The 27,023-nt window shown below is 35.1% G+C and overlaps 1 protein-coding gene across 8 annotated transcripts in view; it reads right to left on the reverse strand.

Annotated features, from left to right (window-relative positions):
* Positions 1-5,578: 5,578 nt before the first annotated feature.
* OXR1 (oxidation resistance 1) overlaps positions 5,579-27,023 on the reverse strand; it is a 188,336-nt gene continuing 166,891 nt past the window's right edge. For 3 of the 8 annotated variants that reach the window (XM_040979422.1, XM_040979419.1, XM_040979418.1), the window contains exons 10-15: positions 16,758-16,838; positions 14,883-15,002; positions 13,987-14,139; positions 12,225-12,320; positions 10,012-10,085; positions 5,579-7,344 (exon numbers count right to left, since the gene is read on the reverse strand). In XM_040979422.1, the coding sequence (XP_040835356.1) occupies positions 7,209-7,344; positions 10,012-10,085; positions 12,225-12,320; positions 13,987-14,139; positions 14,883-15,002; positions 16,758-16,838 (660 nt within the window). In that variant the 3' untranslated portion in view covers positions 5,579-7,208. Of the gene's footprint in view, positions 7,345-10,011; positions 10,086-12,224; positions 12,321-13,986; positions 14,140-14,882; positions 15,003-16,757; positions 16,839-25,294; positions 26,835-27,023 lie in introns of those variants that run through there. The other 5 variants (XM_040979423.1, XM_040979421.1, XM_040979420.1 and 2 more) reach the window with 3 other exon arrangements.

A 27,023-nucleotide genomic window follows, 5' to 3' on the forward strand; every position in this document is an offset into this window, starting at 1 on the left:
GGATCACTAATGGCTTGTAGACTGTTTACTGAGTATTATTCTTGTGTGATATCTTTGATTTAGGTCTAAGACCACTCCTCATATTTTCTAATTGCAATCTAAAACTATTCTCTATTCAAATGATTATCTCAAAAGCTCTGTCACAGGAAAATCTATAGTTGGAAACACTCGACACTTGGAACATAAATATCCCCAGAACTCTGGTGGCATCAGCCAGTGAAAGTCTTCATAGATATTGTTATAGCTTTCCCAAGATACATGAAATAATTTTATTAGATGAATTCACAGCCCCTGAAGTAGATACTGAACAACTGATTTTCCCAACTTTGGGATTTTCCTTTCCAAGCTTTCCATCAGATATTCAAAGGGCTTTGCATGACTGATATTCAAATATACACTGTGTCCCTTCTGTCTGTACCTCCACCCAGATATCTGACGCCTTTCAACATTCATAAATTGAAGTGACTCTAACTTCCTCATTCCCAGTTTGTTCACATCTGATAGGGAGGGAAGTTCTGAGCTCAGAGTTTACTTCCTTCCCTACAGTGTTACAGATTTATTTTTGGTTTGCCTTCTGCTTTTTCCTTTTCCCTTCCCCAAATCTAGTTCCTTCTTTCTCTACTGCTCACAGGTGTACTGTGAAAGTGCAAGAGCTGTTTCTCATATGATATAGGAATATTTCTATGTTGCCCAGAATCCATGAGAGTTCACACTTTGATAAGAAATGTTGTACCCTCTCTAGATCATTCTGTTCAGAGATTAGAAAAGATGCAAGAGACCAACAGGCACTGTAGGGGCCTCCTAGGGATTCCTAGAATATTCATATTTAATTCTCATTCCTTATTATTAGTAAGCACACAGTTAACATTATATAATTTACAAATGTGCCATAGAAGCCCAACTTCTGAGGGTACTGTAATCTGTATAACCTATTATCCCAATTACGGTTATGTATCTACATTCTGTGCCTACATTTCAACAGCATGCTGGTATTCAGCAAAGCCACAATGGCCGTTATTTTCTGATCAACAAAACCTTTCCCAAAATTCCCCTTGAGGACACCATTCAAAGAATATGAAAATACATATGCATCCAATACTCTGAGCTTTTTCACTGTAAAATACTGCAAACAACCTAATATGTGAAGAAAAAAAGATCAAATGAAGTACAGAAAATAAAATGATTAACTGGAGTTTCTTTATATATGCACATACTGAATTATATACATCCAAATGGCTAGATGTGTATTTTGAACAGGATAATCAGATAATGAAATCAACTTTGGGTACGAATGGGTAGAAATTAGTTGAAAGAAACAGGAGGGAGATGTATTTCTGAAAATACTTACAGAATGTGAAAACAAATCTACATATCTTTTGCTAAACAAATGTAGATATTTCTGTTGGGCACAGACCAAATAATAAATTTGTTCACCAACTGTATTTACATGCTTACCTTCAGTAGATGTTGCCAAAAAGTTCTAAGTTATTTCACTTCACATACTCCTACAAACAGCATTACTTTAATACTCTTGGGATTGTCAGTCAGTCTTGTGTCTCCTGTGCAACTTTTATTAATCCGTATTCATGTTTTTTATTGTGGATGAGTCCTTCCTCAGATATGCATTAAAAAAAAACTTAAAGGTTAGCTGCCTTTTACATTAATGATGCTTTTTGGATTATTGTGCTTGGTTGGTTGACACCCAGAAGAGTTTTCAATGTAAGTTTCAGATAAGTAGACTCAAGCAAGAACTTAAAGCATTTCTTTGAAGAATTAGGAAAAGAAACGAAACATGACTTCGCCAGTAGGATCCTGAAGACAAAGTACAACCAAATCAATGGCTACCAAGAGGCAGAAGTGTCCAACCAAAGTCAGAGGATCACAGAGGTCAGCTTTTTGGCGTGGCAGTTGTGTTGCAGCCTGGGAAGCCATGATCTCAATCATGGGTGCTGGTTCAAGTGCCCATTGCCCAACTTCCCACTCATCTGCTAGTGCATCTAACAAAGCAGCAGAGCATGGCCCAAGTATCTGGGCGACTGCCACCTAGGGGGAAGATCCAGGTGTGGTATTCCTGACTACTTGCATTAGCCTAGCCTCTGGCCCCAGCTGTTCTGACAATTTGGATAATGAACCAGTGAATGGAAAACCTGTGTTTCTGTCTTTTCCTCTAAATCTTGCAAAAACTACAAAGAGGACCATTGAGCAATAGAGGCCATAGCAGCAATTTGGAGGGATGGCAAGGCATTTTTTGCTTGTTTCGTTTGGAACAGCAAAGAATGGCAACACCCACTGAAAGCAAGTAGGACAGCAGAAAGACAAAGCTTCCTCTGAACGTCCTTCCAGGACAGTGCTCCAATTCACTACCCTCATCAAAGAGTTCTGACAGGAAACTATTAGGAATGCATCTTATCGGCCTTCTTTGGAGCCTTCTTTAAAAAGAAACAAACAAAAAATCTTTAAAGTGTCTTCAGCTAATAATTTTTTTTAAAATGAGGTTGCACTGATATGGCTGAATTCTTAGCATCCTTAGTTTTTTGGGAATAAACTTGATGGGACATAAGCTGAGAAAGCTTGTATTTTAATTTCATCTTGCTTTATTTTTAAGTTCTTCCACATACATACCTACCCTAGGATCACTGTGGCACTCTTTTTTACTTTTCAAGTCATCTTTATATTATTTTACTTTTCACAATTACATGCATAGTCTTTATTTCCATTGCTGGAAATAAGTCAACATTTTTATTCCATATAGATATACAATTATTCTGGCAGCATTATTTAAAGGACCATCTTCTCTGCTGAGTAGCAGTGTCAACTTTAAATAGATTTTTAAAAAATCAGCTAGTCTCTGGACTTTGGATCAATATTACATTCTTTTGACTCAGCTTTTTAGTAGATCATAGTATCTGGTATTGAAGAGCTTGTCCTCATTCTTCAATGTTGCCTTGGCTATTCTTTACCTTTGTATTTCCAAATAAATTCCAGAATCAGCTTAACTTCCACAAATGAGGTTCGGAGAGGTTTTTACTACCATTTTGAATTTTAAGAACCGACATCTTATAACATTTGTTAATCATAACTAAGGGATAGCCTTCCTAATAAAGTCTTTTTGTTATAAACCATATTTTAAATGACATTAAGATGGCAATATTTTAAATTTCATTTCTTATTTCCTGCTTGTAAATGCAAGCACGCTTGCTCTATTTCTGTTTTCTGACTATTGGATCTATCATTCAGTAATTCTAATATTTTACTTTCAGAATTTGTTGTCCACAATCATGCTGTATTTTAAAAGAAAATCTTTAAATGCCTTCCTTTCAGTCCTTATGTATTTTTCTTGTCTTTTTTTTTTTTCTTGCACTAGTTAGAATCTAAAGAAAAATGCCATATAGAAGTAGTGATTGTAGTTAACACCATCTGGTTTCTCACCTCTGGGAGTCATCAGTAATTCACCACTAAGTATGTTCTCTGAATGATTTTCAAGTATGTTTTTTTAATTAATTAATTTTGTGATAGTTCCATTGGCTCTGTGATTTCCCCCTCCCCTCCTTTCTTAGTCCACTCCCCTTAATGATTTCCCCTACATGATCATAATAGTATAGTCTTTCAAAAACAGGCATAAGTCTATCATTCTGCTGTTTAAGTGCATCCTGGCATTGTAGGCATGGACAATAGCAGAGTTCAGCACCCTATTGTCAAGATGTAGTTAACAGTTTCACTGGGAGTACACCTTTGATTGGGAAGTAGAGAGGCACACTGCTGTGTATCTTCACATTTCAATGATAGTCTCTATTAAACTGTTCTCTAGATGACTACAATTACATGCATGCTTACATATATATACACACATATAAATTTTGCATTTTGTATGAAGATTGCCTTATGTCAGAAAGAACATATAATATTAGTTCAAGAATATTTTTAACATTTTACAATTTTTTTCCTAGTGTGCCAAAATTTTATCATAAATAGGTGCTGAAATTAATATTTCTTTTGCTTCTATAGAGATTATTAAAATTTCCCTTTTCTTTTTCTATTTAGCTAATAAATTACACCAATTTAAAGAAATTACTGTAGTTTTTCTATCTCAATTTTATTATACAATACTACTGTTAGGCATTGAATGTCATTTGTAATTTATTTTTAGGATTTTATTTTTTGTGTGTGATTTTATTATTCTCATTTTATGTATTTACTTTTAATTTATTCTGCACATATCACTATATCCATCTTCTATAAGTACTTTAAAATTTGCTGATGTTCTAGTCCATCCATCTGTCCATCTTTTCCTTTCTCCCAGATTTATTTAAAAGCTAGAGATACACCAAGAGGAATGAACACACACACACACACACACACACACACGAGACAGAGAGAGAAAGAGGGAGAGAGAGAGAGAGAGAGAGACAGAGTGTAAATTTTCCAGGAGAATACATCTTCCACCTGCTGGTTTATCTCCCAAATGGCCAAAACAGCCACGGCTGAGGCAGGCCAAGGAAAAGGACTAGGAACTTTTCTGGGTCTCTCACGTGAGCAAAGCGTACAAAGGACTTGGGCCATCTTCTACTGTTTTTCCCAGGCATATGAGCAGGGAGCAGGATCAGAAGCAGAGCTGCCAGGATTTGAACCGGCAATCATATGGGATGTTGGTGCTGCAGGAGGTGACTTAGTATGTTGCACCAGAAGTCCAGCCCCTCCTAAAAGCTTTTAATCTTTGAAAATGGAACATGCAATGATTGTACCTACTCTATTTGGCCATCTTAGCCTGCATCTTCTGATCTTTACTGCCCTTCTGAGGGATAGTATACCAAGTTCCCAAGTCAAGAACTTGAGAGATTTCCTTAGTTTCCTTAGCTCTTCCTTGGTGACACCCAGTCGATAATCAATTTCTATTAATCGTAATCTCATACTTTCAAATGTATACCTAATCACCATTCATCCCTAATCACCATTACTACTATTTTTATCCAAGCTTTGTTATTTCTCTTTATCATATTACTCATCTATCTTTAGTTTTTCTTCTACTAATCTATTTTTCAGAGATTTTTTTTCAGAAGCACAGACCTGATCATGTCAAATTGTCACTTACACATTCTTAACTGTTTCAATGAGATTAAAAATATACAAACTCCTTGATCCTGCAAACAAAAGAGATGTGATATATAGCTTACCTTGCCTTGTTCTTTCCTCCAAAAAAAAAAAAAAAGTAGACGTTTAACATATTAAATAACTTGTCCTGCCTTATTTGTCAAGCCTACTCCCATCACCATTTTTCCAACAAGGGTGTTCCTGCTAGCTGCATTCATTATTAATCCCGTAACTCATACTCATTCATCATCACCACCACCACCACATGTAGGTTACAAGAGTATTTTTAAAACTTTAAAAAATCATAATAGTATACCAACATGATTAAAAAATAAATCCAAACTCAAGTTTATAGTTATATATTTAATTTTATTTGATATATATCACTATGACCTTATTGTAGTTGAAATCCATTACAGGATTTTTATTTTTCTTTACTGATTAGTCATCTCCATAAGGACAATAATACTGCTGTGGAAGACCAAAGGGGAGAAAAAAACTGATAAATTTATTTACAATTCCCTATGTTGTAAACATTTAATCTACATACTGTTACTAACTTGTAACATGGGAGATTTACATAGACAAGAAAAGGATGCCCTGTTATTTCCATTCATGTTCTGCAGTAGCATATTAGAACAAAATATTACATGTTCTTTTTCTACTAGCATTATGCTTTTTTAGACAATTATTTAAATTTTTAAAAGACCTAAATGTATCTGAATGCTATACAACTAAGTCTACCTAAGCCAACTTATTTGGCTTATTAATATTGTTTTTAGAATAATTTAAAGTGCTATAAGCAATCTGGCAATCAACACTTTCTATAAGAACAAAACTACTTTTACACATTAATTTACAACATATACAATGTTTATCTGAATAGCTGAAACTTCAGCACAGAGTCACTGTCAACATGGATAACAGCAGGATTTGCTTTTTTTCCTTTTTGCATAACATGAAGCTTTGAAATTTGACTGAAGAGTTATTGCCACAACAGCTTATTTACTGGTTTCCGACAAAAGAGGATAAGAACTACTAATGTATTCTACCTTTTCATTTTTTTGAGGTCACTTGACAGTAAGTTTGCATATTCAACAAGTCTACTAAGTTATAATATCATCAGCTACGACCAATGCCCTTTTAATAAGAGCAAATGCTAATGGTAATTAATAACATACCACTCAAAAAAAAATCACAAGATTTTTTTCCCTTTTGAACAGGAATGACTTAAATTTGGGGAACTCATGTGCAACAAAGCTAAAACAACAAAACTATAAAATAGTATACCTGACACAGCATGTTGAAGAAATATGCATCTATTTCATAGTTTTTGCATGTATGATAATGCCCTATACTAAGCTGCAAATATGTGAGTATTTTATTAATATGTTAAACCAATAGAATCATTAAGTCCTCATTCTCCTTCGCATTTTATAACTCCTTATCAGATAATTCAGTGACAAAAGCACTTGCCCAAACCTGCAGATCTTGCGCATTGTGATTTATTTTCCTCAAATCTCATTTTTAATAAAATGATACTGAGAATACCTGCACAATTAATAAAGATAGCGTGGTAGTGTAAATCAAAGCTAGAATTCTGTACTCTAATGAAGTAAATATTATTTTGGCATGTGACTTTTCCTTCATGAGATGAGCAAGTCCAAAAACTGCCTTTATCAACTGCACAGACACATACGTATCTACAATTCATGTCCTCAAACCACCAATCAGACTGCTCTAGTAAAATAATCAGTATATTTTAAAAACAAAAACAATAAACCAAAACAACTTCAACAAAAGAGCACCATCCTATTAGAAGATCAAGATAATGTGAACTGGAAATTAGGTAGTACCTACGAACAAAATACTACCAAATTTCCTAGAAAACCCAAGCTAGCACACTACACAGACCCAGGCATGGTCTAAACTTAAAGAATTCTGGAACAAGAACATGATTTGAAAATAACACTATAAGGATAGCAGTAAAAAAAAGGCGATGCAGATTAATTTTAAAGCACAAGTGACATGTTACACTGTATTGCTTCTTGAACTTTCCAAACAATGCTTGTCCATGTCAGGTTTGGGCCTTTATCCTGCTAAGACAGACAACACTGCATTTATTCAAAAGCCCAGATCTCAATGTCCTGGATAAAGAAATCTTCCTTCTTCGAAAGCGTATGATTCCCAAATGTTTTACAAGAATGGCTTCTTCCATGGTAGAGATCTCCATCAAGCCAAAGAGCAAATTCTCCTCTGTAGTACAAAAAACCAAAAATCTCTTACTACTACACTCTCAACCGTCATATCCTCAGTTTCTTCAACCCCCTCTTTACTCGTTTCCATAATAACAAACATTAATATTGCTCATATTCCATTACAAAATTCCTTATAAAACTACAAAATAGGTAGCAACTGAGTTTTTAAAATTTGACTTCATATACAATTAGTTTAGAGACAGACATTACTCTTGTTTTCTGATTTTAATATATTCAACATAGCTTTCTTAAACACATAAAGACACTAAAAAATTTATTTAAAAAAATGATTTGAAAGGCTGAGTGACAGAGAAAGGATGTGAAACTGTTGTTCAACGGTTGACTCCCCAAGTCGCTACAATGCCTGGGGATGGGCCAGGTGGGAACCAGGATCCAGACCTCCTTCTGGGTTTTCCACTTGGGTGGCAGAGCAAGCAGTAGGGTCATCGGCTGTTGCTTTCCCAGGTACACAGACCAGGGACCTGGATAAGCAGCAGAGCAGCCGGGAACTGAACCAGCACTCAGAGATGCGCTGCTGGTTTAAAAGTAGCAGCTTAACCTGGTGCACCTCAAAATTTCCAATCACTTAAAATTCATGTTACTTTAAGATATTTAGTTTAAAAACATATTTAAATCTTTGAATTCAATTTGCACAAGTTTTTATTTTAAAAAATGTTTTATTTATTTGAAAGGCAGAGAGAGAGAGACAGAAAGAGACATATATAGAGCCAGAGAGAAATCTTCCATCTGCTGATTCACTCCCTACATGATTATAAGAGCTGGGGCTGAAGATATGCTCAAAGCCAGGAGTCAGAACTCAATGTGGGTTTCCCACTGGGGGTGGCTGGGACTCAGCGACTTGAGCCATTACCTACTATTTCCTAGGGCACACAAAAATAGGAAGCTAAAAGTGGAAGCAAAGCTGGGGATCAAGCCAGGTTACTCCAACATGAGATGTGCACATCCCAAGGAGCTGCTCAAGCAACTACACCAAATCACTCTGCCCAGAAAGAGTTTCACTGCCAAAAGAGGATCACAGTGGTTAGCAGAAAACCTCAGTTTGAAAAAACTTTTACCATTTTTTAAAGTTGTTTTTACCGCATTTTCTATGGACATTTAGGGGAAAAATTTTTTAAAATTTACTTATTTACTTGAAAAGCAGAGCAACATAGGAAGAGAGAGAAAGAAAAGACAGACAGTCAGGGACAGGGCCCTGACAAGTCTGAGAGCCAGGGGTTCAATCTGGGTCCTTCCTAACAAGCAGAAGAAACTGAATCTTTACTTGCTGTCCCCCAGGTACAACAGCAGGAAGACTCAGACCCAGGAATTACAACATAGATGCTGGTATCACAAGCAAAGGCTTGACTCACTGAGCCACAACAACCATCCCTAAAGACTTTAAAATGTATAAAATGGTGATGCTAAGACTCTTAACCTAGAATATTTATCAAAAATCCTTATCTGGGAGATTCTTTATCAAGCAGAGAGTAAGAGCAAAGTCAGGTATAGTATAAACTTAGTAGATAATAAAATTCAACTTTTCTAATAGGAACATGTAACATGGGAAGGTTATGATATGAAATATTGTTTTGGGATTTATTTCTACCTAGGCAGAACTTTTTTAAGTAACTGAAGAGAGAGAGGAGGCAAAGATGAATAATTAATATCTCTAAGATATCCCTTGGAGACTTTCTCAATTTTACTTGAGATAACAAAGCAGTAGAGCCAGAGTTTAGGAGATTTGAAAATACATGGATGGCGGACTGCCATTTGAATAAGTGCTTAAGTCATCATTTAGGAAGCTGACATCCCACGTAGCAGTGCCTGCATTTGAGCTCCAGATCTGCTTCTAATTCCAGCTTTCTGCTAATATGCACATTGTGAGGAAATAAGTAATAGGTCAAGTGCTATTTCCTTGCCATCTACCTGGAGGATACACACTGAGTTTTAGTCGCCTGACTTTGGTCTGGCCCAGTCCAGTTGCTGTGGGCATCTGTGAAGTGAAATGGAGGGTTTAGGGGATGGAACAGAGGAAGCGCTCTCTCTTTCTGCCTTCCAAATAAATTAGAAAAGGACAGTTTCTCAGTACGTTCTATACTGAAAGAATGAAATTACTGATTGTATTGTGTAACAACCAGAACAAAACAAAACAAAATACCCTGAAGCTTTAGTGGTTCACTGAAATTATTAGTAGGGAAAAAAGATTATTCTTTAAAATATCAATCAAAACAAAAACAAAAACAAAAAACAAAAAACAAAAACAAAACCCAAGTAGAAAAACATAACAATTGTACCAGTTTCTATAACTTGCACAAAAGCAGCACACAACCGTGGCTCTTTGAAAATCTGATAAGTTTAAACCTGTTGGAACATTTCCTTTTCTGGTATCACAAAGTTACTGCATTTCAAAGAAAAAGATGAATTATAATAAAAAGCAAACAAATAATGCGTAAAATGAAGAAGCCAATTCTTTATCAATAGCTTTAAACTCACACTTATGCATTTCCTGAGAACATACTATACTCATAATGTAACAATAAACACATTTGGAATCTTACGTAGAAATTTTCAAAAAATAATTGATTTTTGTCAATATAGCACATGTATTTTCAAAGTTTATTAAAAGAAAAACCTGCTGGCATGATAAAATGTTGAAGAGACTCACCCTCCACCTCCAAAAGCTAATGAATCCATGTCTCCTTTGATAAAAAACATATTATCTCCTGTCCATTTAAAGACCTATATGAATGAAAAAAAAAAAGCTTTAACTATACAGATGATTATGGCCACTATACAGAGTCTGTTCTCCAAAACCCAAAAGAGATAAGGGAACTCTAGACTGGTGGGGCTGCCAACTCTCACACAGCAAGCCTGACAGGGTGGAGGTGTTCGGGCTAGCAGTTAGGGTGCTGGTAGGTCCCATCAGAATCTGTGCGTGGGAGCCCTCGAGCTGGCCTGGCTTCTAGCTTTCCGCTCCTGAGAACTGTGAGAGGCAGCAGTCTGCTGCCTGCCACTTTGAGCCATCGAGGAGTAAACCAGCAACAGGAGCTCTCTGCCTTTCAGATAAAATAGTAAATGCATACACTAAAAAGAAAAAAAAATACTTGGCATAAAATTGCTTAGAATTTTGGGTTTCAGTGTCTCTATGACTAAATTTAAAAAGCACAAGCCATACAACCTATAACTATATCTTCAAATCTATTCTCCAAATCTCAGTAACTCTACATTCATTTTTCTTACTCTGTAGGTACCAACAGTTAGTGGTTAAAGGACAAAGTAGAAAAATCATTCATTGATTTATGAAAGCCGATTAGCTTCTATTTTTTTAAAGATATATTTATTTTTATCGAAAAGTCAGATTACAGAGATGAGGAAAGACAGAGAGGAAAATCTTCTATCCATTGATTCACTTCCCAAGCAGTTGGAACGGCTAGAGCTGTGCTGAGCCAATCTGAAGCCAGGAGCCAGGACCCAGGAGCCTCTTCTGGGTCTCCCATGCAGGCACAGGGTCCCAGGGCCTTGGGCCAACTTTGATTGCATTCCCAGGCCACAAGCAGGGAGCTGGATGGGAAGCAGGGCCTCTAAGATTAGAACCGGAGCCCATATGGGATTCCGGCGCGTGAAAGGTAAGGACTTTAGCTGCTAGGTTACCACGCAGCGCCCAACTGCTATTTTTACATAACACTCGGATATACACTTATTTGAGGTAGGGCCAAGGTATTTTCTTTGTGTGTACATTTGTTGAACACTATTCTTACACAAACTGTGTTCATGCGTGTATTTATGATTTTTCAGTTGTGTCAAACTAACAGCTTAAAAGCAAGCAAGAGATCCAAGGAAAATCTGGATATTCATTATTTTTAAGTATTTTTATAATATTGTATGGATTTCTCTGTAATGCTAATAGCAATTTCTAGTACTTCATCCTTATTAAGATATTTTTTAAGTATTCATTACAATTTTTGATAAAACTTTAACACTCATAACTTCAGTTAATGATTTAGTTACATTAGTACAAATATCAGGTATCATCTAGTTTACTATATTAGTATAATTGTCAGGTAACAAGAGCATAAAGCGATTGAGAACAAGCAAAAATGGAGCTTAATAAATCGGTAAGGCCTACATACTGTCAGTGAACTGACAACAGATTTTAGGGGGAGGATGGAAACCACTAATGAATCCACAGGCCAGTTAAGCTTATGTTTGTTAAGAAAACCTTTACTGCTTTATCAAATCCTTCCTAATCTAGAACTAATAAGTACTCTCCCAAATTACATGTTTCTATTTCGTTTAACCAACTATATTGATTCCTTTTCTCAATAACAAAATACAATTTCATCTCTTAGAAAATTTTTAACGTGCTTAATTTCAGTGAAGTTAGATGCTGGGACTGCACTCAAAAAATTTCGTGAACACATGTTCACGAAATTAGTTTATAACTTCAGGTTTTTAGATCTCATGGGTATTAGAGTGTCTTCAATTAAGTTAGTAAAGCTATGATAAAGATAGCCAACAAGATAAAGAAAAATAAGTTAATCACTTTTGTTTCAAATCTAAATATTTTAAAAAATTTTCAAGACTTCATTAAATTTACTTATTAAAAGATTCTCACAATGATAATTCCTAAACATAGGGTGAAAAGTTACATGACCTTTACTGAATCTGTGACATACACTGGTGCCATGTTAGGCATTACATATATTACACAATTCTCATTTCATTTTCAAAGATTCTGTTTGTATCTTATGGTCCCCTTTCTACTTGCAGGAAAGTTAAGTTCAGAGGGGTCAAAGATGGAACAAAGGAAATAGATGCATGTGACTTTAAGAGTATGTTTTGTCTTTAAAAAGAGAATAATGGAATAATTGTCCTTACCTCAAATTCTGGACAGAATGTAAAAACAAAAGTTTCTCCTGTACCATAAAAGCCATCACTCACTTTAAAAGGCTCAGATGCTAATGCGCCAAAAACCTAAGGAGACAGAGAGGCCTGCTCAATATTATAACTACTCATTTGTTCCATTCAGCATTATCCCATCATAAATGCTTGCATAAATTTTAAAGCCACTGGCTCCCGCTATAGTGTGAATAGCTGTTCAATGATCACCAGATTTATAATTCCTGTTACTGTCCAAGTATAGGATCTAATTTATGAGGAAATAAGATTTTTTTCTTAGTTTTGAGTTCTAAAAAAAGGGTATTGCATCAAATAGACAATTCTAAAAAGTGGTTAACATTTTTCAGCAGAGTAAACATGTACAATGGCTGACATGCTGTATGGCCACAGCACTAGGGAAGCAAAAATCCTCCAGTAATGCAAACATTCCACAACAAGGCAAGTATGCTTTTTTTCCCCTTCATCACTTAAAACCCTGCACCAGAGCAGGTCTTGGGTCTTTTGTAAATTATAAGACACACAGTAAATGCTTTATTAAATGAATGGGAGACCTACATAAGTCATTTCAGTGTTCTGTGCCTTATTAAAAACTGGGAGTAAAACAGCTTGATAGATGCTCTCTATAATCACTGTCAGCGTTGGCATTCTAGCTGCGTAGTTTATGTTTTTAAAAGACTTCATTATTATAAATAATTTTTTTAAAAAGATTCCTTTTTTTGAAACACTGCAATAATGATATGAAATATAGATGTATAGTTTAAAATTTATAACAAATGAAACAGACAAACTTCAATGAGCTCAATATAACAACACTGTAAGCACCCTAGAAGCTCTGGTCATACTTCTGTTTTAACAGAACAAACAACCTGATGGCAGCAACTAGCCTGACATCACCATCACACCATCCTGCTCATTTGTGAAACAGAATCATAAGAAAGTTACCATCCAGTACATGACTTTCAATTCATGGTTGTGACATTTACTATCATTTGGCTTGTTGCCGTGGCTCACTCCTTTTCCCTGGTGAAAATACTTTCTCTTGTGTATGCAACCTTGTATAGAATAGAGATGACGATAGTATCTTAAAGCCCAATCTTGTGCTCGCTTCAGCAGCCCATGTACTAAAATTGGAAAGCCCAATCTCATTGGGTTTTGATTATTAAATAATATAATGTGATTCATCTAACATCTTACACATAATAGTGACACAAAATAGTATTTTTGTTTAGTTAACATGTATTTTCACCGTATCAGTACTACATAACTTTGGCAACTATTTCAGGAACAAACTAATGTTTCTCTCTTTTATTTGTGGTTTTGTTCTAGCTATTACCCTCACACGAGCATCTCTATCAAAACTTCATGCATACTTCAAACTGCTTTCAATTTTCACCTTTTTCATGATCCTCATTCTTATCTTCCCCCAACAGATATTAGCAACTGTTACTGTAGCCACCTCTCTCTTCTGAGTCCTTGCTATATTTAGCATATTTTATACAACATTAGAGGTATAGTAAAATGAAATGTTCTTTTCTGTAATTTGAGGGCAGGAACTTTTAATTATTCATGCTCCTTCTTATCTTCCTTATCGTTCAGCATTCCTTTTGTTGAAAGTACACAAGTATTAGTTATATAGTAATATGTACTAATGAAATAATTTTTGTCAAAGGAATATGCTTTAGGTTCCTGTTAAGATAATTTTCTGAAGGGCAAAGGTATCTATGCAGTTAGTTGTTCATACCTGTCCATCACTATCTTTAATCACCATCAGCACTGGGGTGTCTAAACCTGTCATTGTTCGATAAAGCGTCTTCAGGCTGGTACCATGCTTCCCAGTGCCATAAACCAGAGTCCACGGATACCCAATGGTTCTTGGTGGAAGATGCTTGGTAAGCTTTGTAAAAAAGAAAAATAAGCATTTACTTGATAACTAACTGTCAATATCTATGATGTTGATAATGCCAATTTGAACGTGATGGGACTTATAAAATGCAGACTACAAAAGTAACAGTAGAAATTATCATTATCATTACTGAGATGTTCAACAAATGAGTAATGTTTTACAATGTAAAACATTAAATTGGCCATTAGGAAAAGAAAAAATCATGCTAAGCCAGACAGATTACAACAGAGTAGAATTATTCTTGCTTCTGCCCTCTACAAGTCTTAACGAAAATTCCTTATGGACTGCTAATTCTGATGTTCAAATGTAGGTTTCTGAAGCCACACAATCAGCATTTGAAATTAAATTTTTATACTTGAGTTTTGTGACCTTCAACACATTCATTTCTCTATACCCAAAATTTTTCACATATTAAACAAAGTACACAATAAGATCATCCCATTTGTATGCCTGTTAGACTACGGGATAATACACATAAAGCAAGTAACTAGAATACAGCACTAAACCAAATTTTATTATTACAGTGCCTCCCCTATAATTGCTATTTTTATTAATTATAGCATCTGTTTATCTCCATTTTCTAACACTATGGACTGACAAATGTCATTGCATTTTGCCCACTTTTAATCATGGGAGTGAGGAGTAACAATGAACTTTTCACTTCAGACACAAATGAGGCCATATTACTCTTAAGAGTACATTCTAATGAAAGCATATTTTTGGGTATTTCATACCTTTTCAATTTGATCTGGCAGTAGAAGTTCACTGGGATCACTTAGGTTTGGCCGGAAAGATTCAGACTCCAGGTCTGCTTTCACTGGAGCAACCTGCTTTGAGTCTTCCCTTGTAGTAATCTAAAAAAGTAAACAGCAGCAGCATATTAATATAAAAATGAAAGTATGCTTTCAAAAATTTTAGCCTTTTGAGATGTTTCAAGGGTATGTTTGAAAAGAGGGACAAAAGCCCTTAGAATGTAAAAGTGGCCCACTGAGCACTAACAGAGAATCCAATGCAGAATAAAAACAACATAACAATAAGCAGATTTTTTTTTATTCACTACATCAAGAAAAACCAGTAATGACAGATGTCGTATTTCTGTATAAAAGGAGACATGTGTGCAACCTTTAATTAGCTCATGACGGGCAAAGAACGGGTCAACTGGCATGTTTTTCATTTGCACTATTAATAAATAGGATATTTTTCAAGCTAAACATAAAATCTGTCAAAAATAATTAAGAAAACATCCTTTGTACAAAAAATTAGTAGAACAAAAAGCTAACTCTGCTTTTATTTGTATGTATGTATTTGATTCCTTTAAAAATGGATTGTTTTAAAAGTCTTCCTTAATTTACTCTCTAAAGAGAAATCTTGTATCCTAGTTGTACCAAGTAACACATTTGAAAGCTAATTTTGCTCATAATTTATTCTAAAGGAATGACGCATTGTAAAGAATACATGTTTTTGTGTGACAAAATTATTCTAGGTACATTCTTAAAATTTTTAAAACAACATAGATAAAATGCTTCTTGCATAAATCTGTTGGAGCTTGCTTGTTATATTTATGTACTTATAATAATTTTGCTTTTAATATAAACTAAAAATACCATGGATAAAGCTTTTAAGCTGGAAACCATACAGAATTCTCCAGAGCAGATACCTAAAATGTAGCAATGCTCAGCAAATATAATTCCACAAAATAATGAAATATTGCTATGTTGTTTTGTTCCTTTAACAGATTTCTTATCAAACCTCAGTCAAACAAATGTTCTGAAAATGTACTGCATTTGATGAATTAAATAACAATCCTTTCACATCATCATAATGTTTTACCTTAGTTTGATGATGTAAAAGTTAAAAAAAAAAAAGAAAATCCAAGCAGCATTAGAAGCATTAAAAGAAAAGAAACGAAATCAGTAGGTATTGCAAAGCCATGAAAACGCATTAAGAAGAAAACACACAACTAATAATCACACAAAACTGAAAAATGAGTTTTCACATGCGATTTCTTATTTCTAAAAAAAAGAAAAAAAGCAAAGATTTTTAAGTTTTATTTTTAAATTTCACAGAATTTTTATGTAGTTCTTTCTGGTGGCTAATCTATTCCATTCCCAAATATTCCTAATCACAAGCAAGTACCTCAAACAACAAAACAATTTATTCCATTAAGATTTTTGATGTCAGGTTCATACAACTGAAGTAGACTTCAAAAGAAGAAAATACTTAGGTCTAGCTACTAGCCATTAATTCTAAGAAAATTTTTCATAGTGCTAAGTCTCTGAATCTCTTTTGTAAAGACTCTATTTCAAAATTGAAGACACTTTTCCAATGTTAAAATTAAATGAAAACTCATCACTCAAAGAAACACACAGCAGTGAGAAAAGTTTCAGATTGACAGAAAATTCTGAATATTTTTCAAATGAAGAGATGATAGGGAACGTAACTCTGTAGCTCTTTAGGGCAATGATAACAAAACAAGGAATTGACTAACAGCATTGTTTAGTTGCTGCGGTCAGGACAAATCTTTCAAATGTGAGATTTGCCCTAAGAAAGGACACTAGCAATGGGGATCAGCCAATCTCCTGAGTGGTTTAAACTACTGAAGGGGGCACCTGGAGGCGTCTGCAGAGTGTGCGCAGTTCTTCAGTATTTAGAGCATCGATCCTGCGGTGATACTCAGCCACTGACACTACCTGAATGTGGAGACAGGAAGACAATAATTCCACTGACAGTTGAAAAAACAGCCCCTTCCCAAAGAGAGAGAATGAGAGACACAAAGAGAATTGCAACTCGGGAAACAAAGCTATCTTCAGTCTTTCTTTCCCCACTACACTACGAAAATCCTAGACATACCAAACAGAAATCAAATCAATCCATACTGCACAGCTTCACCACTACTTCCAACTGGCTGACAATATAAAATTTAATGTTTGCGTTCATATAAGGAACACTACATAAAACATAACATGCTTTGCTAACATCAAGGTAATATCTAAAATGCAAAACGTCTTCCAGTTTACAAACAGCGAAAGTTACAACTATCTCCTCCAAACCAGCTGAGTAGACACTTGTTATATCCTAATCAGCATGCTGAAAGAACTTCTACAAAAAGGTAACATAGGTAAGTACATAACAAAAAAAAACAAAGGAGAGCTAGGCAAGAAAAGTATAAGTTCATTTTAAAACCTAGAGTAGTAAGAAAAACAAGCTTTAAAAAGAGAAAACTGGATTTTCAAAAGCATGTCTAATGTATGTCAACTTGCAACTGTCTAAGTGGATATTTGTAATTTTTGCCTCTACCTTATTTCTTTTTGGTTTGTACTACAGCAGTTGCTTGCAACCACAACTCAACAACTCTCCAGCATCCTAACTTAAGGAAATTCAGTCTCTCCAGGAAGTGCCTGGATCAGACTGTTAGATAATACTGAATGTGAAAGCCATATATAACAGATAAACACTGTTACATAAAACCCACAAAAATGGACAAATTTTCTAAGGTTCACAAGAGTCAGGACATTTTTCAGACCATGACAGAATACCACAGACTACAATCCTAACACAGCAAATCGTACTGTTGTCATAAGTATGCACTGATTCTCCTGGATGTATGATTGCTGCTCTTTTTTTGTCAATCAGAATAAATTATGTGTAAAAGCTCTGACCACAATATGTAGCAAAAGAAATGCACCTGTGACGTCTGGAGTTCTAGCCTATATTTCAAAATGATCGTGTCTTAGCCAACAAAAATGAACTGGCAACAACACCAAGGTGTGAAGAGCTTTGGACACCTGTTGGACACTATGAATGACCTAATGGTAGAAAAGGAGAAATGATACTGGACAAACTTCTATTCCAGCATTATCATCCTCATTATTATAAAACAACTATGTGCTAAATATTGGGGCTTACTCTGTACTTATAAAGATACCCAAAGAGGTTGTGCTCTTTAGTTGTTGGGTTAGATTGAACTGGATTTTACCACCTTTTTACCTATTTCTTCTTGAAACAAAGGAAATATTAATTGGAGTACTTAAAATAAGTTTCATAAAAATTAAATTAGAAAATGCTTTAAAGAGATTATTTATGTCATCCGTAGTTGCTCACTTTCATCGATTCACCTAAGGTCTGACATGGGCTGAAACTGTTGTTTTTGATATTAAATATATTGGGGTTGGAGATCAACTATTTTGTGTATTTCCAATAACTATTCTGAAGCTAATTTCCAATTTCAGTGTTGAATAAAGGCCAATTAAGAACAACAAAATTTTTCATAAAGGTCAAAGAAAAAAAAATCAGGTACTGAAAACTAAAAATCATCAATTTTTTAGTGGCTGCAATATTTTATTCTTTTTTCCATAGTAAGCTATCTGATCAACAGTCTTGCAGACAAACAATTCAAATTATGATTTATCTACTCCTATGCATTCCTTCTATTCTTTTGGTTATTAGTGATTTTGAGCCTATTTTTTTAAACTCTTTTTACCATGAAACACATATCAAACACACTCCCTGGGTAGAAGAAAACCAGAATTAGGCTTACGAAAGGATAAATTATAACGTAATTATATTGGCATCACCAAGAGTAAGAGTTGACAGAATCATCATCCAAAGTCTAAGCTTGTAACATTTGTTCATCAAGGTTTCTTTAATGTTACAAATCTTTCCTCATTCGTATTTGTTAAGACTTGTGTTCTTTTGTAACATTTATATGCTCACTGCTTATTAAACTATACACACTTATTTCCTGATGAATGAGGACAGAAAAATGTGAATTAATAGAGGAAGAGAGTTGAAAATGAATATAGAAAGATACTGCCAGCTGTCAAAAAATAGTAAATAGATGGATTCCCAGTATATAAGGCAGAACTAGAATTATTCTTAATTTTTATATCCTTGGTAAATCTTACCCTGCATACAGAATGTATTACTCAAAAGATCAAACCTAAACATAAAATGAAAGCATTTCTACAAAACATACCACACTGTACTCCTGAATTTTTTGAGAAACACTTTGAGGAATCCAACACCCTTCAATTAAAACTATATTGGTTGGCTAAAAGTAACTTCTTCATGAATAAAGTGGTTTGGGTATACTGTTAAATCTGTATTTGTGGGAGAGCTCTGCAGAATGCTACTCTCTAGGTCTTTTCATCCTTTACCAAACAACCCCCACACAGAGAAGAGTGTTTTCCTAAGCAAGTACTTCTACAGACTTGCCAGCAGAAAGGGCAAAGTCCACCTATCTCAATGTAAATAGACAAACATTAAGAGACCAGAGAAAAATTCATAGTTGCTGCTAAACCCATGTTTAAGAACATGTTCAGGTCCTACCGAAAAATACCACTGCTTAATAGCCATTTTGTTCCAGCATTTTCCTCTGAACTCATTCCAGAAGAAACCAAAATCATCCCTTGTTACAATGGCACAACAGGCCCACAGAAGTGCTAGGTAACTGCTGGTAACTGTGGATGTTGTCATTTTACTATTAGTAAAAGGAGATTTGCTAGAAAGAATACCCTCTAGCATGCCCTTTACTTTTACTCTGGTAGTCAAAATGATGTTAAATAGGGAGTAAATGTAAGTCTGATTTGTTGAACTAAGGAACCAGGGATAAGAAAGCACCCTGTGCTCCACTACATCTTACCATATCTAACACCCATTATATAACAAGAAGAATTAGTTTGTTAAAGCTGTGCTGTTTGACTTACAAAACCACTTATTTCAAATAAAAGAAGAAACATGAATCAAATAAAAATAGCATTTAGAAAAATATGTAAATTCAAACAGCATTCAAAACAGAACACATAGTGAAGTTGTAGTTTCAACAAATCTTCTGCATTTAAAATCTCTTCCTAATAAAGTATATTTGCAGATGATACTCAAAAATTTTCATGACAAAACAAATGTTTACTGTTCTTTTAGTCAAAAAGAAACCTATACATACTTAAAAGCAGCCAATTATAAGACACATAATATAGCATTAGCTTCTTCCTGGAACAATAAACAGAAATTAGTCCCTTAAAAGGGTACAATAATATTTATTATACTGAATACCTTATCAGAATAAAAGAGCACTCTTTTACATAATCTTCAATTCTATAATATTCTGTATAATATGTAGAGCAAGAATATAGTTCTGAAATGAAATATTACCTCTTAATAGTTAATTATTTTGGATTCACTTTTCCTTTGTTTACAAGTTTACTAATTGAGTTAATGGGATTCAGTGGAGCTTACGCTTTTACCACTTAAAATTTAGAAAAAGCAGCAAACATTTTGGCATAGTGGGTAAAGCCATTTCCTGCCAGAGGAGCATCCCATACAGGTGCAGGCTGATGTCCTAGCTGCTCTACTTCCAAACTAGCTCCCCGCTAATGGCCCAAGAAATCCAGTAGAAGATGATTCCAATGTTTGGGCCCCCGACACTCATATGTGAGACCCTTAAGAAGCTCCTGGCTTATGCCTGGCCCTCAGCTGGCTGTTGTGGGCATTTAAGAACCATCAATGGAAGACTTCTTCTCACTGTAACTAACTTTCAAATAAAATTAATATATTTTTACAGAAAAAACTTAGAGAAATAAAATAATATAAGGTCCTTTTATTGAATGAACATTCAATAGAATTGTAAATTACTAACCTTTTTCATTGATAGTTTCTGCTACCAACTGCTTTTATTCTTGACTTGAACAAACATTTCCAAAAGCATCCATGTTTGTCCCATTGAGAAACCTCAGCTGTGCTTATGAATGCCAACATTGGTTCATTTTGGGGGTAATATCAATAAACTAGTGCCATAATGCTTAGATTAAATCATTTAAAAAATATTTTATCTTTATTTGAAAGATAGAGTTACAGAGTGAGAAGGAGATAAAGAGAGAGAAATCTTCCATCTGCTGGTTCACTTCCCAAACGGCCATAACCGTTAGAACTGGGTCAGACCAAAGCAAGGAGCCAAGAGCTTCAGCTGGATCCCTTTCATGGGCGCAGGGACCCAAAATCAAGCACTTGGGCCATCTGCCACTGCCTTCCCAGGAGCATTAGCCGGGGGTTGAGTTATCAGTGGAGCAGCCAGGACTCAAACCAGAGCCCATATAGGATGCTGGTGCTGCAGGTGTAGGTAGTGGCTTAAATTTCAGAATCACAGTGCCGGCTCCTAGAATAAGCCTTTAACCAGCGATCTGAACACTACATGTTAACCCCTGTATCAAGTCAGGGACCTTCACAATAATAAACAAACCTTCATACACAGTTCATTTCAATAACAGCTGCCCCAGCTCTCCACTAGTGCACCTTGAAGTCAGTGAAGACAGTTCAAATGCTGGGACTCCTGCCACTCTCATGGGAGATGCAAATGGAGTCCCTGTCTGTTGGCTTCAGCCTGGTACAGACCAGAGTGTACGAATGTGGCGAATAAATCAACAAAGACTTTTGTGCGTTATTCTGCTTTTCAAATAAATAATTTTAAAAATAAATATTAAAGAAAATAAAGGAAGAAAGAAATTTAGGAAACCTTGGGTTCAAGCATGTATTTTTAGATAAAATAACAAAAGCAAAATCATGAGAAAGTAAAGCATCGAAGAGAATGGAAAGACAAGCTAGGAGACAATAAGCATGGGCAAAGAGCTGAATAAACATCTTCAGAAAGAATACATGTAGGTGGCAAATAATAATAATATGAAAGAATACTTAACATTTAATCATCAGAAAAATTCAAATTAAAACAACAAGGAATGGATCACTAACCATCTATTTGAATAGCTAAAATTAAAAGCAATGACAAAAGGAAATGCTGACAAAGCTGCGGATCAACAAAAGCTATCACTCATGGCTGGAAGAAGCACTAGGAAAGACAGACAGTTTCTCATGAAACCATTAAACCTGACCTTTACAATATAATCTTGCATCTAAATATTATAAATTCACACCACACAAAATCAGCATGTGAAATTTAGCTTTTTGAAAATAAGCACCTAAACACAGAAACAACCAGCATATCCTTCAATAGATGAATGAATAAGCAAATTGATAATCTATGAAAAGTAGCATAGAATTGGAGCAGCCGACACGAACCGGCTCACATATAGGATGCTGGTGCTTTCAAGCTGAGGATTTAGCCAATCGAGCCATCATGCTGGGCCCTCATTTCAAAGATTTTAAGAACAAGTATGGCAAAGAGTCTAAGGGCATAGACTAGAGCCACAATACCTAAATTCAAACCCTAGCTCAGACTCCTATTGGCTGGAATATGACTGTCTCACATTTCTCACCTGCAAAATATGACAAACACTTAACAACGTTGTAAAGAATCAGTATGTTAACTCACGTTTAGAACAATATTTACTATGCGATGTTAGTACAAATATTTCTAATATCATTATTTGTTATCTTCAGCTATGACCACTAAAAGGATTTTTATATTCAAATTAAGTCTTCTTTCTCCTTATTTCTCCTGCATTAAAGCCTAAATAAAAATTTAGAAATCCGCCTTTTCAAATATGAGGGCCTATATTAAAAAGGTGACAAAAATAACGAAATAGACACAAATGACAATATTAAATGATTTTTTAACCTGATTAAGTACAAATCTTTGCTATAAAATAAGCTAAAAGAACTTTCATGCAAACTACAACTTACTGATGGAAAATCAAAAAGGGCATGACAAAAAGGAACAACTTCTAGGAAACCTATTATTTCATATTAAATCTGAAGTTGTCAAAGTAAACTTAAAGTAGTCTTAAATAAATAAAAACGGCCTGGTGCAGTAGCCTAGTGGCTAAAGTACCCACCTTGAGTGTGCTGGGATCCCATATGGGCACCGGTCTGTATCCCAGCAGCCCTGCTTTCCATCCAGCTCCCTGCCTGTAGCCGGGGAAAGCAGTCAAGGATGGCCCAAAGCCCTGGAACCCCGCACCTACATGGGCGATCAGGAAGAGGCTCCGGGATCCTGGCTTCAGATCAGCACAGCTCTGGCCATTGCACTGCAGAGCTGCAGTGAATCATCTAATGGAAAATCTTCCTCTCTGTCTCTTCTCCTCTCTGTATGTCTACCTTTCCAATAGAAAATAAATAATATTTTTAAAATAAATAAATAAATAAATAAAGGAGAGTTAATAACATGTGCAGGTTTCCACTGATGCTAAGTGCTAACTTTAATCTTAACTCTTTTGTGAAATGAAAATAATATATTTCTGGTTTATACACAAGATTACTGTAACTTCAGATGTTCCACTATATATATGAACAAAGTTTAAATATATGGCACTATTACTATTAACTCTGTAAGACAGTTTATCACTGAGATTTATAAATTTCTAATCTGTTGAACACTGACATAAAGAATTTAAAACATTTCAAATACCAAGTGCAAAAAATCAAATTATTTTAGTTGTAAAGCAGACTGTTCTCTTAGTAAAACCACTTTCTATTTTCAGTTTTAAAGCAGAAGAGACCTATTTCAGCAAAACCATACAATCTATGAAACAAATCCTTTTTTTTAAAAAATCACAACTTTCATTTTCAATTCTTATTTTCCATTTTAAAGTTTTGTAGGTACAGGGTTCCCCCTTTCTCCCCTCTTTCTTTCCATCCCTTTCTCCCCTTCCCACTGTAAATCACAACTTTCTTAAGACTCTTCCTTGCCCATCAGCTCCCAGGAAGGAAAACAGCTGGCCAGCTGAGTCCTGAGTTTACTGATGCATCAGAATCCATCCTAATATACCATTTTAGAAAAACCTTCAGAAGCATTCTGAAAAGTGAAACCCATGCGCGAGCCGATCTGTTCACAATGACAAAAACCACTCAATGCTCCTAACTCCTCATCTTTGAAACAGGGAATCTCAATGAAATTTCAGTCACTGTGAATGTTACATGAAATAATACATACATACACATAAACCATATGCAGGGGAAAGCTGATGTCCAGTAAGAAGCACATTCACTCCCACAGGAGGTGAGGTAGCTAACAAAACTACACACCAGCCTCCTGTGTAAACTGACAGAAACTGATGGACGTGCTGTGTGATGTCTGTTATACTGACTCATAAAAGTTAAAACAGCTAAAGTTATTATGCTGGTTTACATTAAAGTATACTAAAGTCTCATCAAACTAATAAGTGATTATTAAAAATACAAATCAAAAAGTGTTATGTATATACATATATTAAAATATACATACAGATGAATAGTATCACTAGCCTTGATTTGAAGAAAAAGCTATGCTCACTGGTTAACCTGATAAATGATCACAAATGTAAAAAAAATCATCAATTTCAGGTAGTCAAATTTCTCTATGCTGATGCATATAAGCAAAAACTCTGAGATTACAACTGAAAATACCAGTCAAGATCATTCTGGTATTTTGACATATTCAACAGTTAAGAGAAGCAAGCTGTCTGGGGACATTCCCCGAAGCCATTCCCAGTTGTAAGTTCATAATTTGGCTTATTGAAGTCATTTATAATTACAGCAAAAATGAAATTGACATTCATAATGAAAAATATCCTAAAATATCTCAGAAACAGCAATGGCCAATGCGTTTTTAAATGAAGAATCCACAGATTTTACTCTGAAAAATAACTAAAATTCTTAGAACAAAGAATCCATATATTTACTCTGAAAAATAACTGCAATTCTTAAAACAGTACACCAGATTGAAATTTTCCTTTACCTGAATATCTTAAAAGTTTTGTATTAGGTAGCATTACTTGAAGCTTTTAGAAAAGCTTTTTCAGTAATAGCTAAAATTAAACCTGTAAATAAATAAATCCATAAAAGTATTTAGTTTGGGATCTAGTCAATAAAAATAAATTTATTTTGTTCTCAATTTATTTTTAAGCATGGAAACAATTCTGAATATTTTCTTTTTAAGTTAAGCTTAAGTAAAAACAAAGGTAGCAATTAAGATTTGGTACCTTCTTGATGAAGAATAGTAAAACCAAAAACACTTTCATAAAACAAAATCATGATCCCTGATTAATTTCCTTTTTAGAAGACACCCAGAACTAACAGAAACAACTTCATAGGTGTTTTCTGCAACTGTACAATTATGCAGCTAATAAATATTCTGTATGCTGAAACTTTCTGAAATTGCGTAATTTTACATAATGTCACCATAAAATAACCAGTATACACAGAATTGACTAAGATTTACCAGAGTATATTTGTGATTAACTGGCTGATGTCTTCTGCCTTTTTTCCCATACCACAGACGAGACATTTCCTTCCCAGGGCAAATTAAGTTACATCAGATCACGTAAGAACTGTTTTCAAAAGCATTCTTTCTCTGTCAAAGATAAATTTCCAGCACCAAAGCCTTACTACAGTGACAAAACAGTTTGCTGGAGACAAAGATTTGATTGACAAGACAGGGAGCTAATCACTAAATAGTCTTCATTGCAAAGATAGTGCTGAGTGGAGACTGGAAAGCTGGGGAGGGAAAAGAAGGTTTCCCAGGCTAAGTTTGGTTGCACTGTACCCAAATGTGCAAAGAAAGGGCTCAAAAGTTTAAAGACACAGAGCATGCATTTTCAAACACCAGTACATTCCAATACAAAAAACCTAAATCAGTCACAAAAGCATTTTAAGCACAATCTCCAGAGTCCCTTTAGAAGTACACAAATGATTTAAATGACATTTTTTGTTTTCTCATATAGTTGTAAAATTCTGCTCTTTACTTACAGGTTAGAATCTTTTAAAATGTTATTTTTTTATGTGAACATTTTTCAAGAAGTAAGATGCTCCTTTAGGACCTACTGTCCTCAAATCTCATAGAATATGTAAAAATTGCAAGCTAATATACTAAAAACAACCCCTATACAAATATTCAAAGTGACCAGAAGATTTTTCTGCCTATAATTATATAACTCAATTCAAACTATTTTCTAACACTGAATTTCTTAAGATTCTTATATTGCTATACCTATGATTAATACTGAAACCAAACCTCCATTTCGGCAAAAGCAAGCCCTGGCCTCCTGTCAGTCTCTCTTGACACAAGGTATCCCTGCCCTGTCTGCCTTTTATCAAAAGCAATTCAGACTTCAGGGAGTGATCTACCCGACCTCACAAGGTTCAAATTACTGGATTAAGGAATCATTTGTTTCTTCAACCGATAAAAACATCAATGGCCAGTATTGTTCATGAGTGATCTGTGTAGGGGAATTTCAGCTCTAGGCAGAATATAGTTGCCATATTCACATAACCCCCAGACCAACTGGAGCCCACTGGCCATCATAAATTCCCCAACAAGCAAGGCATCATTGGCCAATCAAAGAAGGTAATGTGATCCTATGAACAACCAAGAACTTGGACATGAGCTGATCACCCACCTCTCAGTCCCTATTTGAAGCTATGGTAATTGCTCTTCTAACTATGCAGGAAGCCCAGGGAATTAACAATAGCTGCCCAGCTCATTGCTCTGTACTTTGCAATAAAACACCTACTTTCTTCCACCATCCTGATATCAGTGATTAGCATTCTGCACATCAGGCAAATGGATCCAGTTTGGGGGTTCTCTGACAATGTCTCCAATCACTTTAGGGTATTGCTCAGTGACAATGTAGTAAACACAGAAATTAAAGTTTATAAACATGAGAAAGACTATGTTTAAATTGCAACTATGTGAAGCTCCATTTTTACATAGAATACCCAGGTCATAATATTTATATCTTAGGATTCCATTTTAGGGTAAACCAACTCCTTCCTTCCCCATCTCTCTCTCTCTCTCTCTCTCTCTCTCTCTCTCTCTCTCTCTCTCTCTCTGAGACACACACACACACACACACACACACACACACACACACACACACACTCCAATCCATGCCTGGATAGCATACAATACCTGCCACACAAGCCATCTTCCATTCCCTACATACTCTCTA

Source organism: Ochotona curzoniae, unplaced genomic scaffold (assembly GCF_017591425.1).
Source record: "Ochotona curzoniae isolate NIBS_2020 unplaced genomic scaffold, NIBS_Ocur_1.0 contig_3190, whole genome shotgun sequence".
NCBI lineage: Eukaryota > Metazoa > Chordata > Mammalia > Lagomorpha > Ochotonidae > Ochotona > Ochotona curzoniae.